We start from the raw sequence: 17,241 nt of genomic DNA on the forward strand, positions 1-17,241 counted from the left end.
CTAGTGTCTCTGCTTATAAACTGAGGCTCATATGGTTGTCAGCCTTACTGTCTTATATCTGATAAGCTGTAGAGACAAATTTGAATCAAGGTCTCAAATCCATACCCGGGGCTCTTTCCTCCACCCCACCTGCCAGTCTTCGGAAGGGTATCTTTCAAATGAGCCATCCTCCTTGCTTTCTTAACCCCTTTCTAGGCATTCAGTTCCTCCCTCAACTTCCCTGGGCCCACTTAATTTCAGCAGTAGGAATCTTAGTGCTGAGATACTGAAATATCTGGGAACATCCTCGACTAAGACTTTCAGGCTTTAGCTACTAGGTGTATTTTGACCTCTGTCAAGTAATTCTTAACTGCTCCCTCCAGGTTAAAGTCCTCAGGAATTCTACGGTTCTAGCAGTCCGAAACTTTTCCCTTTCCCAATTCAGTTCAACTTCTGTTCTTTGAACGTGGCTCCAGGTCTGAGGAACTGTGGTCTAACGAGGGGCGAAAAGGCAAGCTCTCAAGCAGCTGTAACCAGGGAGATACCGCACTCCCCCCCCCGCCCCGCCCCACGCACGCCCAGGAAGTTCGGGACCGGACTTGGGGCCAAGCTTTGTGCTCCGATCCTGCGCTCTCCTCCCTCAGCCTCCCGGAGCGCGAGGGGCTTCCGGCGGGCCCCCTCCTCCCGGGGGCGGGGCCTACCTCTCCCACTCCCGCCTCCCCGGCTGCGCGCGGCTGCGGGCCGCGGTCACGTGAGCGCGGCGCGGCGGGGGAGGGGCCCTGATTTCCGGGCGGCGGAAGGAGACGCGGCCGCGTGAGGACGAGGCGATTTGAAAACACGCTCCGCGAGCGAGAGGCGGAGGCCCGTGGCGCACACCGTCGCCCGGTCGGCTTCTGCTCGGACGCTTTTTCCCTCTGCCTCCGCGCCCCGGTCCCGGCCGGGCCCTCAGGTGAGCGGCCGCCGCCCGTCGGCCCGGGCCCTCCCGGGGCGCGGGACGGCGCGCGGAGCCGTCGCCCCCCGGTTCGCGGCCCAGGCGGGCTAGGCCGGCTGTGGCCGGTCTGTGCCCCCCGGGGACCGTCTCGCGGCGCCGCTGCGGAGCGGGGCCTGGGTGCTGAGCGGGGCAGTGCGGGGGCGGGGCGCCCCGCGGGCGTTTGAAGCGCCTCAAGTGACTGGGCGGGTTCGCGCGGTTTCGCGTCTGAGAGACTTTTAGGCCGGTGTGCCTTGATTTGGGCCCCGGCTCCCCGACTGTGGTCCTGACCACCGTCCGCGGGAGTAGAAGGAACGGTAGTTCTTAACGATGCACGGGCTCTTCACTTCGGGGATGCTGGACTAAGACGCGCGGTGGGGATGAGCGGGCGTCTTCTGTTCGGCCCTGTTGCCGTCCAGGTGTGGGGGGTGAAGCGGTCTGTACCGAGCAGAGCGGCATGGGCGGTTCTCTGATTCACCCCTCTTTGGGGCATTTACTTTCTGAGAAGTCTGGTTTCTCCGATTGGCCCCTTCAGTAGAGTTGGGAGGAACTCGTGAGAGTAAGGGGTTGGCGAGGAGATTATCAAAGGAAAACTACAGTATGCTTTGTTATTATTTTTTAAAGAAGTTAGAAATTAGGGTAATGGGGTGGCAGACAAACTAGCTGGAATTTGATTCGGTCGAAATTCTGACACCCTAGAATCTTCCTTGTGTTGCAATTAGGAGATTTGCAACTGGAATGTATGAAATCCAGTTTTAAAACTTCAGGGGCTCACCCGTGTAGGAGGTCCAGTGATGTGAAAGTTCAGCCCTTGAGGCAGGAGTTTGTACCTTCTGTTCAACACCGGTACTGTTAGAGTGGCTTTGTCAAACTATTTGATTTGCTGTGCTATGAAAATCTATATTTTATTTATTTTTATTTTAGTTATTTTATTTTATTTATTTTTTAAAGATTTTATTTATTTGACAGAGAGACAGCTAGAGAGGGAACACAAGCAGGGGGAGTGGGAGTGGGAGAGGGAGAAGCAGGCTTCCCGCCGAGCAGGGAGCCCGATGCGGGGCTCGATCCCAGGACCCTGGGATCATGACCTGAGCCGAAGGCAGGCGCTTAACGACTGAGCCACCCAGGCGCCCCTATTTTAGTTATTTTAAAAGATTTTATTTTTAAGTCATCTCCACATACAAGGTGGGGCACAGATTCATGACCCTGAGGTCCAGAGTTGCATGCTCTCCCGACAGCCAGCCAGGTGCCCCTGAAAATCTTTAAAGTGAAAATAACAAATTGGTAATAGAACTTTGGAAGTTCCTAGTATAAAAATGTTCTCTCTGTACCGCAAAATAATAGTACCAACTTTAAAAGTCAAGGAATGGCGATGAGCCCTCTTAGTTTTCCTAATAGGGAAATTAGTGTGACTAATACAAAGTGATGGATAATATGACATGAGCTTGACAGACTATGTTGGACACATGTCAGGTAGTTTGTGGCTAAAGATAGCACAGAGGATTGGTGAGTTGGGGTTAATTCATTTGATTTTTCTGTCTTGTACCGTTTATTTTCATCTCTGGTACTAGCTAGTAATAAGATTGTAGGGAAAGCTCACAAAGTGTGCTTGCTTAATCAGTGAAAACTTTTATTAAAAGAGGCAATGTGAGTATTCATTTTAGGTGCTGCTTACCCATTTTTTTTTTTTTTAAACTAGAATAACTAGAGGTGTGGGTGGGATGAAAACTTGGAATTGGTATAAACAAACCATTTTGTCACTCAGGTTTGCAATCCTCACCTTAATTCCAGTTCGTATAACATAAAGCTGATTTTGCAGAGCTTTTAGTCCCTTTTCAACTCCCTAATACAGGTCTGACAAATCTTTGTCAGCCACATCTTTAAGGTGGATTTCGTACCACCTTCCTCACATGGTTCTGTGAAAACGAATGCTAATGTACATAATGCATTTAAGACTGTGCTTGATATGTATTAGTCCTGAGACTTTAAGAAAATATACATGTTTGTGCTTATACATATTTGACAGTGCCAGGTGCAGTTCCCAGTGTTTTATAAATATGAACTCATTTGCTCCTCATTAATCTTACCTCATAATAATTGTATGATGTTAAGTATTATTATCCCTATTTTGTGGATAAAAACTGAGGTACAGTTTTAACCACAGCTAGAAAGTGGCAGTCTGGATAAGAACTGAATCAGTCTAGCTCTAGAATCTGCTCTTAACCTATGTAGCCAAATCCTACTTAGCTCAAGGGGCTCTAATGTATTAAAACCTTGAAATCATGTGAGTTTGGATATAATATAGGCGATTGGCTTCTGGATTCCTGGAACTTGAGCTGCTTGGTCTTGCACAAGCCATTTAATTTCACATAAATGTAAACCTTCATTTACTTAAATTTTTTGGACTCTGACTTAAAGTATTGTGATTTATTTAGAAAAAGTACCTGGACCCAGGATAATTATGACAGACCAGAAGTTTTATTTCAAAGTTTTTTTAAAAAAATATTTTATTTATTTATTTGACAGAGAGAGACACAGTGAGAGAGGGAACACAAGCAGGGGGAGTGGGAGAGGGAGAAGCAGGCTCCCTACTGAGCAGGGAGCCCGATGCGGGGCTCGATCCCAGGACCCTGGGATCATGACCTGAGCCGAAGGCAGACGCTTAACGACTGAGCCACCCAGGCGCCCCGAGAAGTTTTATTTATTTCAGACGTATTTACTTATTGCAGTGGGTGTATAGTGACAAGCAGAATTCATTATTTTTGCAGTATGTTGTAAAAGGTTTCAAGAAGAGTTGAGCTGGTATAGGAGGCTATTTTTTAGATAGATGTTAGCTTGTGGGAAGATAAAGCTGGAGAGGAAGTTAGGAAGGACGTGATATGTCAAGCTATGGAGTTTTTACTGTAAGGGAGTAAAGGAACAGCTGAAAACTCCTGAGCCTTGGTCAGATCTGTTTAGGAAGAGCTCTCTTGTGACTCCAGCAAATGGGCTAGGGAGTAGACGCTAGAAACAAGGCAAGCATACTGATGGGGGAAACTAATAAACAGTCTAGGGTGGAAATAAAGGATTTAAGAAGTGTCCTGGGAATGGGTAGGAGACACAAATCAAAGGTTCTGTATGTAAGTGGGAAAATTTGGATGTAAATTGAAAGAAGGTGGTGTAGAGGGGGAAGTGCAAGATGACATGTTTATGCCCAAGTTATTTATTAAAACAGTGGCCTAGCTCATCTTTGTTCCTTACCCCTCTGTTACACTGTATTTCCTTTTATACTGCTTTTTATCCTGCTTTTGTATGTTTTCTGTTTATATCTAATCTGAACCTATCCTGGTGTTCAAAATGCTATCTCATTTTTGCCTGTACTAGGCATATTCTCTCTTCTGATCTATACCGTTTTCCTTACTCATGAAATGCTCATTAACTCTCCTTGCTGCATATCTCTGAATCTTATATTTTTTTCAAGAGTCAACTTAGGTTCATGAAACTTTTTTGACTATTACAGGCTGTATTAAAAAACTTAGTTTTGTTAGTAGAGGTTCCTCAGGGACTTTCAGGGGCCAGGAGCAGATAACAAGGTATATCTATAGCAAATGTGTGCTTGCCCCCCCTCCCCCATTCCCGCCAAACCCTGGGTGGGATGTTATTTCAAAAGGTTTCCATTTAGCACAATTGCTTGACAAAGGTTCCTCAGCTAAAAACCCTTGACAAACCTGTGGCAGGATTGTTGCGTTATTGTTGATGACTCCTCTTTACAATATCTCTTGACTAAGCTATACCTCTTGGTAAAGGTATTTTCCATTTAATACTTTGATCCTTTGGCATAGTTCTTGTTGGCCCTGATTCTTGATTATCTTTGAAATTTTAGAGTAATGTAAATGTTGGAAAACTCTTTATTCTTTTGAATTTATCTTTTTTTACCCATTGTTTTAAAATTCTTTTCACTATAGCACTCAAGAATGACCAAAAAAAGAAAACGCCAAGATGATTTTCAAAAAGTAAAACTAAAAGTTGGTAAAAAGAAACCCAAGTTAGAAAATGCTACTATTACAAACTTTAAAACGAAGACTATACATCTGCCTGAGCAACTCAAAGAAGATGGAACTCTTCCAACAAACAATAGAAAACTTAACATAAAGGTAAACCATAAATACTGTTTTGGTAAAATAACATTTCCTTTGAAATTATCTAGAATGATTTTTGTGAAAAGGTTTTTTAATTCTCAGGGTTTATGGATGGCTGATGGTTGGAGTTTGTTAACCAAATCTGAGCTGCCACTGTAGCTTTCCCACCTCTAGAAAGACTTGTTCAACTAAACCCGCAGGGATTTCTTCATTGTATACCTATTTGATGATTTAATATATGATCTGGAAATAATTCTTGTGTTTAACTTTTTGATGTATCAAGTTTTTGATGTGATAGTTTTCCAGGTGTTTTTATAGTTCATGAAGATCTTACCATACTTTTGAATCCATACATATCACATAACTTACAGGTTCATTGTAAATGTGTGAAGTTAAAGTTTGAGCAATAGTTTTGCTTAAAATTTTGACAGCTTTATTGAAGTGTAACTTATGCATAATAAAATTCATCCGTTTAGAGTATACCACTCCAGGGGTGCCTGAGTGTCCCAGTTGGTTAAGCATATGGCTCTTGATCTCAGCTCAGGACTTGGTCTCAGGGTCGTGAGTTCAAGCCCTGCATTGGGCTCCATACCCAGCGTAGAGCCTACTTAAAATAAAACGTACCATTTTGTAGTTTTTAATATATTTATGGAATTATGCTATTATCACCATAATCTAATCTTAGAACATATTAATCATGGCCTATGACCTATTAGAAGTCACTCCCCATTCTTTTCTGCTTGCTCTAGGCAGCCACTAATCTACCTTCTATCTGTATAGATTTGCTTATTCTGGTCACTTAATGTAAATGGAACAATATGACATGTGCTCTTTTGTTGTTGGTCTTTTGCTTAGCATGTTTTTGAGGTTCATCCATGGTATAGCATCTCTCTCAGAACAGTACTTCATTCCTTTGTATTTTTTTTTTTTTAAAGATTTTATTTATTTATTTGACAGAGAGCGAGTGAGAGAGGGAACCCAAGCAGGGGGAGTAGGGGCTCCCGAATAGGGAGCCCGATGCGGGGCTCGATCCCAGGACCCTGGGATCATGACCTGAGCCCAAGGCAGATGCTTAATGACTGAGCCACCCAGGCGCCCTATATTGTTGAATAGTATTCCAGTGCCTTGTTATGTCACATTTTATCAGACATCAGTTGATGGTCATTTGGTTGTTTCCACTTTTTTTTTTTAATTTAAATTTTGTTAGTTAACATGTGGTGCAATATTGGTTTCTGGAGTAGAAATCAGTGATTCGTCACTTACATACAACACCCAGTGCTCATCACAAGTGCCCTCTTTAATACCCATCACCCATCTAGGCCATCCCCCACCCAGTTTGTTGCCACTTTTTGACTCTTTTTTTTTTTTTTTTTGCCACTTTTTGACTCTTATGTGTAGTGCTGTTAGGAACATTTGTGAACAAGTTTTTGTGAGGAGAAACACTTTCTAGTTTTGCTTTTAAGCTCTGAAGGTTAAATAATATTAAAAAGGTATTTGAAGTTACGTTTTTTTCACAAATTATATAAATTATTCCACAAATAAAATTGTCAAGTGTTATACTCAGGATATACACACACACCCTGAAAGACCATTTAAAATAGGCAGAATGGGCCTGTTAAATTATATAAATGCATTTACTGTATGTTTGATATATAGTAGGTCTTTATTTTTTTATTTTTTATTTTTTTTAAGATTTTATTTATTTGAGAGAGTGAGCGAGAGAGAGGAGAGAGAGAGCACAAGCTGGGGGAGAGGGAGAAGCAGACTCTCCACTGAGCGGGGGGCCTGACATGGGGCTCGATCCCAGGACCCTGGGATCACAACCCAAGCTGAAGGCAGACACTTAACTGAGCCACCCAAGCACCCCTGTAGTAGGTCTTTAAATTGTGATGATGACTGCTGTCACTTTAAATGATAGCCTGCCTAAGCCTTCATGTAGGTCAATTTCAGAAAGAGAAAATTCTAACTGAAAATTATGTTTTTATTAAGCTAAATCTATTTTATTTTTTAAAAGATTTTATTTATTTATTAGAGCGCACGTGCACAAGCAGGGGGAGTGGCAGAGGGAGAGGGAGAAGCAGGCTCCCTGCTGAGCCTGATGCGGGGCTCCATCCCGGGGGCCTGAGACCATGACCTGAGCAGAAGGCAGATGCTTAAGTGACTGAGCCACCCAGGCGCCCCTAAGCTAAATCTATTTTAAAGATAAAACAATGTTTCTGTTCTTAGTAGAGGCTAGGTAACATTTAAAAAATACTTATTGAAGCAGTTTCCCCAAGGAGTGTGAGTTTATAGTTTTAGTTATTAGCATGTTTATTTGAAAATGTTATAATATGCATATATAGCTAAATCCTCTGTTTTTATTTTTAGGATTTGCTGTCACAGATGCATCACTACAATGCTGGGGTTAAACAAAGTGCTCTTCTTGGACTTAAAGACCTTTTGTCTCAGTACCCATTTATAATTGATGCACACCTTTCAAACATATTAAGTGAAGTGACTGCTGTGTTTACAGATAAAGATGCTAATGTACGATTAGCAGCAGTTCAACTTCTTCAATTCCTGGCCCCCAAAATACGAGCTGAACAAATTTCTCCATTTTTTCCTTTGGTAAGTGCCCATCTCTCTAGTGCCATGACTCACATTACTGAAGGAATTCAGGAGGACTCTTTAAAAGTTTTGGACATTCTGCTGGAACAGTACCCAGCCTTAATTACTGGCCGTAGCAGTATATTGCTTAAGAATTTTGTAGAACTTATTTCTCATCAGCAGCTGTCCAAAGGACTGATAAATAGAGACAGATCCCAGTCCTGGATACTTTCTGTAAATCCTAATCGGAGACTCACTTCTCAGCAGTGGAGGCTGAAAGTCTTAGTGAGACTCAGTAAATTCCTTCAGGCCTTGGCAGATGGATCCAGTAGGTTGAGAGAAAGTGAAGGACTTCAGGAACAAAAAGAAAATCCCCATGCCACTAGCAACTCCATTTTTATCAACTGGAAAGAACATGCCAACGACCAGCAGCACATCCAGGTTTATGAAAATGGGGGTTCACAGCCAAATGTCAGTTCACAGTTCAGGCTACGGTAAGAAGGATTTCAGTTATGTCCACGCTCAGTTTTCCTATATTGAATTTTAACTGCTGACCATTGATGGCTAATGGTGGGAAGACATGCAGTTGTCTTTTATAGTTTTCATATAGTTACTCATGATTTGATTTTATTTACTGATGGGAGGAGTCATTTGAAAGTAATTAATTTATTCATTTCTAGCAAAGCCTAAAAGAGAAGTAAAACTTGATAGTTTTTCTTGGCTTTGTCATTTTAGAATTTTATTTTCTTACTAGTCTTGATCAATGTAATTATCAATTCAGGGAACTTCATTTTTACTGGTACTTGACCCTTAATATTTTAAATTAAGCAAGGAATAATATTTTTTAATCATTAATTTTTTTTCCATTCTTACCCTTCCTTACTAGGTACCTGGTTGGAGGACTAGGCAGTGTGGATGAAGGCCTCTCATCTACTGAAAACTTGAAAGGATTTATTGAGATAATAATTCCATTGCTAATTGAATGCTGGATTGAAGCTGTGCCTCCACAACTAGCTGCTTCTATTGGAAATGGTATAGAACGAGAACCTCTGCAGGTTATGCAGCAAGTTCTTAATATTATTTCCCTTCTGTGGAAACTCTCTAAACAACATGATGAAACTCATAAATTGGTGAGAACTTAAGGGGTTATTTTCTTAGTTATCATAAATGGGCAGATTAGAAAACAGTATATTATTGCTAATTGGTTATGCATTTTCTAAAAACATTCCCGTGGTGTGACTATAAACTTGTTTCTTGCTTTTCTCCTAAACTGCAAGTTAAAATAGTTTAGGAGATTCTCTGAATATTTTTAATTTAAGTGAAATGCATAACTTCTTTTGGTGGGGGGGGGGATTTTATTTATTCATTCATTCATTCATTCATTCATTCATTCATTTATTTATTTATTTAGAGTGCTGAGTGGAGGGAGGGCAGGAGTGGAGGGGGGAGAGAAAGAGGGAATCTCAGGCAGATTCAGCACTGAGCATGGAGCCTGATGAGGGGCTCAGCGCAGGGCTGAGTTCATGACCTGAGCTGAAATCAAGAGTTGGATGCTTAACCGACTGAGCCACCCAGGTGCCCTGTGGAAATACATAACTTAATGAACTTGATTTCTTTCTTTTTTCTTTTTTTTTTTTTGGTGAGCTTGATTTCATTTGCTTTTATTAGATATAATTCACAGTAGTGTTACAATGCATTGTTTATGGCAGATTGATTATGTAGGAACATTCTACTTTTGGAGGCCTTTTATGGGATTAAAAATGTTGCTTATTAAGTACTTCCAGTGTGTGCCACATTGCCAATTTTAGCAGAAATGGACCACAGTGAAGATCTCATAACCAACCCTGAGTTGTTTTTAAACTATGATTTAGAGAAGTTACATATAGACTTGATTAGTGCATGCTCTTTTGTTTTCTCTTGATAAGGGATATAAGATCAGAAAACATCTGTAAAAGTTATATTTACTATATGTAGGTAAGCTGTAGTTGTAGGCATGGTGTTAGTGAAATTAACCTAAGATTTTAAGTCTATGCAGATTTTTACTAGAAAAGCTGATGGTAAAAGACGTGTTTTGTGATGATTAAATATATCTACTGTTTGGGGGGAGAATTGAATGGTGGAAGCTTTTTTGTATTTTTTTAAAGATTTTATTTATTTGAGAGAATGAGAGAGAGAGAGAGAGCACATGAGAGGGGGGAGGGTCAGAGGGAGAAGTGGACTCCCTGCCCAGCAGGGAGCCTGATGTGGGACTGGATCCCGGGACTCCAGGATCATGACCTGAGCTGAAGGCAGTCGCCTAACCAGCTGAGCCACCCAGGCGCCCTGGTGGCAGCTTTTTTAAAGTGCTGTAGTATAGAGAATATACTATATAGTCCATCGTGCAAGTAAGGAAGAACAAGTTCTGAGATTAATTGGTGTTAAATTAATATGATAGCACACTTAAAAAGGGCAGCTGCAGGAACAATACTTCAAAGCTCGAAGCATCTGGTTTTTAGAATTCCTGCAAGGACTTTTGACTAGGCAGGTGTGAATCTTTGAAGTTGCCTACATATGTACAAAACTGACAATGCAGTTTTCTGGTTTTGTTTAATTCTTTCTATTTCAAGCTAATAGGCCGTATTAAATAAGACGGGGTTAACTTAAAAGTAGTACTGGATAATCTTGAAAAGCATTATGGAATCATACTAAAGTATGTATTTTAAGAGCTTGCTCTAACACTATTAACCCATTACCCATCATCTGTAGTGTTGTTAAATGAATTGCTTTTTCAAATAGCATGGCATTTTATTGACTACAATTTTGAGCCTGTCTCATGATTCATTTGCATACATTGGCAAGAAATTGATCGGGGTTGGGGGTAGGATGTATGATTTTATGAAAGGAAAGCTTACTGTCTTTTATGGCAGTCTGTGATGTAGGCTAGTGACAGTAGTAATGCATACAGCTTTTTAGAAAAGTATATGTTATTTGCAGTCTTGAATGGATTTATCTGAACCTGGGATAGAAAGTAAAAGTAATGATATCAACATAAATCTTAAGTACTAGTCTTTCCTTCATTTTTAGAAGGCTAAGGAATAAAGATTCTGGGCATTTTGGTGTTTGGTGACATATGGACGCTGAGTATTGTTATTCCTTTAGTAATAGTATTTGTAACTAGATAGAATGGTAGGACCAAATGCAAATTCATTAATTATGCTAGTTTTATATCATCCACTATCATTCAGATAACATTGTCAAAAGACCTAACCACTGCCTTAATTTTATGGCTATTTAAAGTTATATGCTTTAGAACTATTCCATGCTATTCTAATACAACTGTATTTATTAGCAGTTCATTAATGCAGGACACTAAGTTCAGAAGACTGTTTTGCATAGACCTTTGAAGGCAACATAGAATACTAAATTGGGCTACTGTTTAAAATTCAAATGAACTGAAGGAAGTTTAATTCAAATAGAAATAGTATTTAAAAGCATACACTGGTAGAATTCTCTAATTTACCTTGGCAAAATGGGTTATGTTGAACTGTAATAATTGGATATCCATTGTTTTAGAGACAAAGTATAAATATATATGTGAGTTGTACAAGGTGACATTAAAATGCAATAATTTATTTTTCATTACCATTCTCACTGTTCCCCTCTCTCACTGACCTTCAGTTATAGCTTAATAGTTAATAATAGTAGTTAATATTGTGTGACCTGTAACAGCTCAAACTTTAAAGGAGGGATGAAATGGCATTCCTTGGCCTTAAATGCAAATTGTGTCCCACAAGCTGGATTGTAGCTCTTCTCTCAGAAAATGTATAGGTCTTCTGTTGATAAATTGGCATCTAGATTAGGCACAGTCTTAGGATAACTGTTTGCTTTTAGGTTTTGCTAAATGTGTTTATTTGCTGCACAGTTGAAAAATCTCGTTTCTACCTAAATAGTGTTTTTTTTAAAGCCTTTTTAGAAATCTGAACTCTCTGATATTTGCTTTAAAAAGAAATCTCAAGGTACATTAAATCGTATTTGCAGTGGTTGAATACTCGTCCTTACTGAGGTTGCTTATTTCTGATACACTGTGTATCCTTAATCTATAGCTAGTTTTAAAAATGAAATGCAATTTAACTTTTTAATTTACTTGGATTTTGGGGTCTTTGCGGTCTTGTATTAATAGCCTCAGGGTCAGTATTATAATTATTATAGAAATTATGTTATATCTTAGCTTTATATTGTATTGTAATCTTTATGTGTCTCATTGCTGATGTCTTTTCCCCATGAAGATTAGAATTTGTGAAGAATGGTCAGATGCAATCATGCATCAAGGATTTGTTGAGCATCGATAAATGTGGCTATTTAAGTTAATTAAAATTCAGTTCTTCAGTCATACTAGCCACATTTGAAGTGCTCATGTAGGTACATGTGGCTAGTGGCTGCTATATTAGACAACACAGATGAAGAAAATTCCATCATTGCAGGGTTGCTTGCCCTCACAGTATACTTACTTTCTGGTAGGGTTGATGGATGGAAACAAATACATAATGTCAGTGTTAAAAGGAAAGATGAAAGTAAAGCAGGGTAAAGAGAGAACAAGTGCTCGAACAGAATGAGGGGGAGCTATTTTAAATAGGTGGGCAGGAAATGTTTTCATGACTTTTGAATGGCACTGGTGAAGTTAAAGGAGCAAGTCTTGTAAAGACCTGTGGGAAGAACCTTCCAGTCTTCCCAACCTTCCAGTAGGGACTAGCAAGTGTAAAGCCCCTGAAAGTGAGAACAGATTGACATATTTGAGGAATGGCAGGAAAACCTGTGCAAGTGAGGTACTAGGATAATGGTAGAAGATGAGTGAGAAAAAGTGACAGGGGCCAGATCATGTGGGACCCTATGGCCATGGTAACAAGTTTGGATTTTAACCTGAGTGTGATGAAAAGACAATGGAGGGTTTTCAGCAGGGGAGTGGCATGATCTGAATTATGTGTATTTAACTTTAATATGTTGAATTTGCAAATAGAACACTAGTGAACTTCCCTGTGGTCAGCATCTAGCTCTAGCAGAACTGTATGGCCCAACCTCACACCATCCCTCCTATGGATTACCAGTCCTACCCTACATATACACTTATTCCCTTTCTCCCTTCCTGTATTATTTTGAAGCAAGATTTATGTTTTAAAAGATCACCCTGGCTGCTATGCAGAGAATTGACTTTTGAGGAGGGCAGCAGGAAAAGTAGGGAGACCAGTTGGGAGGCTATTGCAGTAATCTAGGTAAAATGGTTGATTGGAGTAGAATGGTAACTAGTGATTGAAGCTGTGAGAAGCAACTGGATTCTGATAAGCCAGTGGGACTGCTGATGGGCATAGTCAAGGAAAGAGAAGCAAGGACAATCCTGTGTTATGGTCCAAATGACAGTGTGACTGCTGGTGGTGAGAGTTCAGTTTATTCATGTTAAATTTTTTTTAAGATTGATTTATTTATTTTAGAGAGTGCATGGGGGGGCAGGGGTGAGGAGGGGACGGAGAGAGAAACCTAAGCAGACTCCCTGCTGAGTGGGGAACCTAACGCGGGGCTCAGTCCCATGACCCATGGGATCATGACTTGAGCCAAAACCAAGAGTTGGGCGCTTAACAGACTGTACCACCCAGGCACCCCTATTCATGTTAAATTTGAGATGCTTGTTAGAAGTCCAAAAGAACATGTTGAGTATACAATTATAGATTAGCATAAAGAGAAGAATCCAGAAAAGGATACTAAGGAGCTGTTGGGTGACCAGCTATTTTAAATACCCATATCCCAAGAAACCCTTCAATCCCTGGCAAAATGGAATGGTTGGTTCTCTGAATAGGAGGAAATAAGAGTGTTGTGATCTGGAATTAATGTTTTAAGTAGGAGAGAAAGACAGATTCATGAATACTGCAAGAATTTTGGAGAAGTGCATTGCTTTGTGACAATGTTAAAATATGTTTAATTGGAAATAATAGAATTCCTGGGATATAGTTACTGTATAAATAGAACATTAGGAGAAGACTTTCTGATATATTTTTTATGTATATTTTTTATATATATTGCATTAGTGGTTCAGATTAAGAATTTTCTTACATCTTATTTTCTCCCTTTTTATTCTCTTAAACAGTAGATAAAATGCAAGATAATTACTAAGCACCAAAAAGATCTATGGGTGAGAATTGGATGCCCTAATATTTTATTCTGATTTTAAAATTTATTTACGTCTTCTATCATGAACAAAAGGTTTATTATAACCGTAAATTTATAGTTGAATATTAAGTCAAATTTCTGCTTAAATTTGATTATTTTAAATAATTGTTTCTTATAGATTTTCTAATACTCGCTTATTTTAATAGGAGTCGTGGCTTCGAAAGAATTATCTTATTGATTTCAAACACCATTTTATGAGTCATTTTCCATATGCCTTAAAAGAAATAACCAAGCACAAAAGGAAAGAGACAAATAAAAGGTATTGTGATTCCTTCCACTGTATAGACTTGAAAAATTTTTTAACCTGAAATTACTAAAATATAATTAGCCTTAAACTGGAACTTTCTACACTGTGAGGGGTTCATATCTAAATTTTGTGAAATAAAACTAAAAGTAGCAGTAGTATGGCTAATCTTGAACAAGTCACTTTAAGCCTTAAAATTTTCATTTCTTTTAATTTTTAAAAATAGTGAATATTTTATGCAAAGTGAGTATCAGATATCAAATTATGTAAATAATTTAATAAAATTTGTTGACCTGAATATTTGGGAGAGGTACTATGTAATCTCTAAGCGAGAGTATCTTAAAGGTCATCTAGTTGTATCATTTATGTATGAGGAAAATGGTAATGAAACTAGTATCAGTAAGAGGGATAATGGGAGGAAAAAAACACAAAGGCTTATGGATTAGAAGATGGAGTTTAAAATTGTAAGCCTGGAAACTGTTTAAAATGTTTACCTCAAGTGAGAGCAAATAAATGTAAAAACAAGTTATCTAATAAAATTTTCTTGCTTCTTGAGGTGGGCCTGTGTTTCTATAAAGTGGTTTCCATTCATTATCGATGGACCGCTTCCATAGTTTGGCTGTTGTAAATAATGTAAACATGGGGTGTGTGTGTCCCTTTGAATTAGTTTTTTTGTGTTTTTGGTGTAAATATTCACTAGTGTGATTTCTGGATCATAGGGTAGTTCTAGTTTTAATTTTTTCAGCAACCTCCATACTGTTTTCCACAGTGACTGCACCAGCTTGCATTCCCACTAGCAGCGTGTGGGTGCTCTTTTTTTCCTACATCCTCACGAGCACCTGTTTCTTGTGTTTTTGATTTTAGCCATTCTGACAGGTGTAAGGTGATATCTCATTGTAGTTTTGGTTTGCATTTCCCTGACAGTGAGTGATGTTGAGCATCTTTTTGTGTGCTTGTTGGCCATCTGGATGTCTTGAAATTTCTGTTCATGTTTTCTGCTCATTTTTAATTGGATTATTTGTTTTTTAGGTATTGATTGTATCAGTTCTTTATATATTGTGGATACTAACCCTTTACTGGATATGTCATTTGCAAATATCTTTTTTTTTTTTTTTTAAAGATTTTATTCATTTATTTGACAGAGACACAGCGAGATAGGGAACACAAGCAGGGGGAGTGGGAGAGGGAGAAGTAGGCTCCCCGCAGAGCAGGGAGCCTGATGCGGGGCTCCATCCCAGGACCCTGAGACCATGACAGCCCAAGGCAGACACTTAACGACTGAGCCACCCAGGCGCCCCTCATTTGCAAATATCTTCTCCCATTCTGTAGGTTGCTTTTTAGTTTTGTTGATCGTTGCTTTTTCTGTGCAGAAGCTTTATTTTGATGTCCCAGTAGTTTATTTTTGCTTTTATTTCCCTTGCCTCAGGAGACATCTAGAAAAATGTTGTTACAGTCCATGTCAGATTACTGCCTGTGCTCTCTTCAAGGATTTTTATGGTTTCAGGTCTCACATTTAGGTTTTCAATTCAGTTTGAATTTATTTTTGTGTATAGTGTAAGAAAGTGGTCCAGTTTCATTCTCTTGTGTGTAGCTGTCCAGTTTTCCCAACACCATTTGTTGAAAGACACTATGTTTTTCCTATTCTATATTCATTCCTCCTTTGTCGAAGATTAATTGACCATATAATTGTTGGTGTATTTCTGGTTTTCCTGCTCTAGTCCATTGATATATGTGTCTAATGCCATTATCATACTGTTTTACTACCACTTTGCAATATAACTTTGAGTGTAACTGGAATTGTGATACCTCTAGTTTTGTTTTTGTTTTTCAAGATTGCTTTGGGTATTCGAGGTCTTTTGTGATTCTATACAAATTTTAGGATTGTTTGTTCTAGTTCTGTGAAAAATACTGTTGGTATTTTGATAGGGATTGCATTAAATCTGTAGATTGCTTTGTGTAGTACAGAAATTTTAACAATATTTGTTCTTCCAACCCATGAGCATGGATGGAATGTCTTTCCAGTTTTTTGCATTGTCTTGAATTTCTTTCATCAGTGTTTTTAAAGTTTTCAGAGTACAGGTCTTTCACCTCTTTGGTTAAGTTTGTTCCAAGATACTTTATTATGTGGTGCAATTGTAAATGGGATTGTTTTCTTAATTTCACTTTCTGCTTGCTTCATTAATAGTGTATAAGAATGCAGTAGGGTTCTGTTCATTGATTTTGTATCCTGTGACTTTACTGAATTCATATATCAGTTCTAGTAGTTTCTGGGTGGAGTCTTCAGGGTTTTCTATATATAGTATTATGTCATCTGCAAATAGAGTTTTATTTCTTTAACAACTTGGATGCCTTTTATTTCTTTATGTTGTCTAATTGCTGTGGCTAGGACTTCATTACCATGTTGAAAAAAAGGGGGTGAGAGTGGATATCCTTGTCTTGTTTTTGAGTTTACAGGAAAAGCTCTCAGTTTTTCACCATTGAGTATGATGTTGGCTGTGGGTTTTTCATATAAGGACTTTATTATGTTGAGCTATGTTTCTTCTGGACTTTATTGAGGATTTTTATCATGAATGGATATTGTTCTTGATCAGATGCTTTTTCTCCACCTGCTGAAATGTGCATATGGTTTTTATCCTTTAATTGATGTGATGTATCACATTGTTTTGTGAATATATATTTTTTAACATTTTATTTTTTTAAAGTGGGCTCCACACTCAACGTGGGGCTTGAACTCGACCCCAAGATCAAGAGTTGATGCTCTACCAGTTGAGCCAGCCAGGTGCCCCTTGTTTTGCAAACATATGTATATATTTTTTAAAGACTTTATTTATTTATTTGAGAGAGAGAGTGAGAGATCAGAAGCAGGGGGAGCATCAGAGGGAGAGGAAGAAGCAAACTCCCTGCTGAGCAGGGAGCCCAAAGTTGGGACTTAATCCCAGGACCCTGGGATCATGACCTGAGCTGAAGGCAGACGTCCAACCGACTGAACGACCCAGGCGCATCTTGTTTTGCGAATGTTAAACCACCATTGCCTCCTGGGACTAAATCCCACCTGATCGTAGTATATGATACTTTAAAAATATATTGTTGAGGGCACCTGGGTGGCTCAGTCTTTGAGCGTCTGCCTTCGACCCCAAGCCCCGCATCGGGCT

General features: G+C 39.3%; 1 protein-coding gene across 3 annotated transcripts in view; it reads left to right on the forward strand.

Annotated features, from left to right (window-relative positions):
* Positions 1 to 745: 745 nt before the first annotated feature.
* TEX10 (testis expressed 10) overlaps positions 746 to 17,241 on the forward strand; it is a 66,273-nt gene continuing 49,777 nt past the window's right edge. For 2 of the 3 annotated variants that reach the window (XR_004681261.1, XM_035016207.1), the window contains exons 1-5: positions 747 to 928; positions 4,891 to 5,079; positions 7,432 to 8,144; positions 8,537 to 8,780; positions 13,992 to 14,104. Coding sequence is in view for 2 of the 3 variants with exons in the window: in XM_035016207.1 (XP_034872098.1) it covers positions 4,900 to 5,079; positions 7,432 to 8,144; positions 8,537 to 8,780; positions 13,992 to 14,104 (1,250 nt within the window). In the remaining variant the exon portion in view is untranslated. Of the gene's footprint in view, positions 929 to 4,890; positions 5,080 to 7,431; positions 8,145 to 8,536; positions 8,781 to 13,991; positions 14,105 to 17,241 lie in introns of all 3 variants that reach the window. The other variant, XM_035016208.1, reaches the window with a different exon arrangement.

Source organism: Mirounga leonina, unplaced genomic scaffold (assembly GCF_011800145.1).
Source record: "Mirounga leonina isolate KUSES-001 unplaced genomic scaffold, KU_Mleo_1.0 Mir_170, whole genome shotgun sequence".
Taxonomy (NCBI): Eukaryota; Metazoa; Chordata; class Mammalia; order Carnivora; family Phocidae; genus Mirounga; species Mirounga leonina.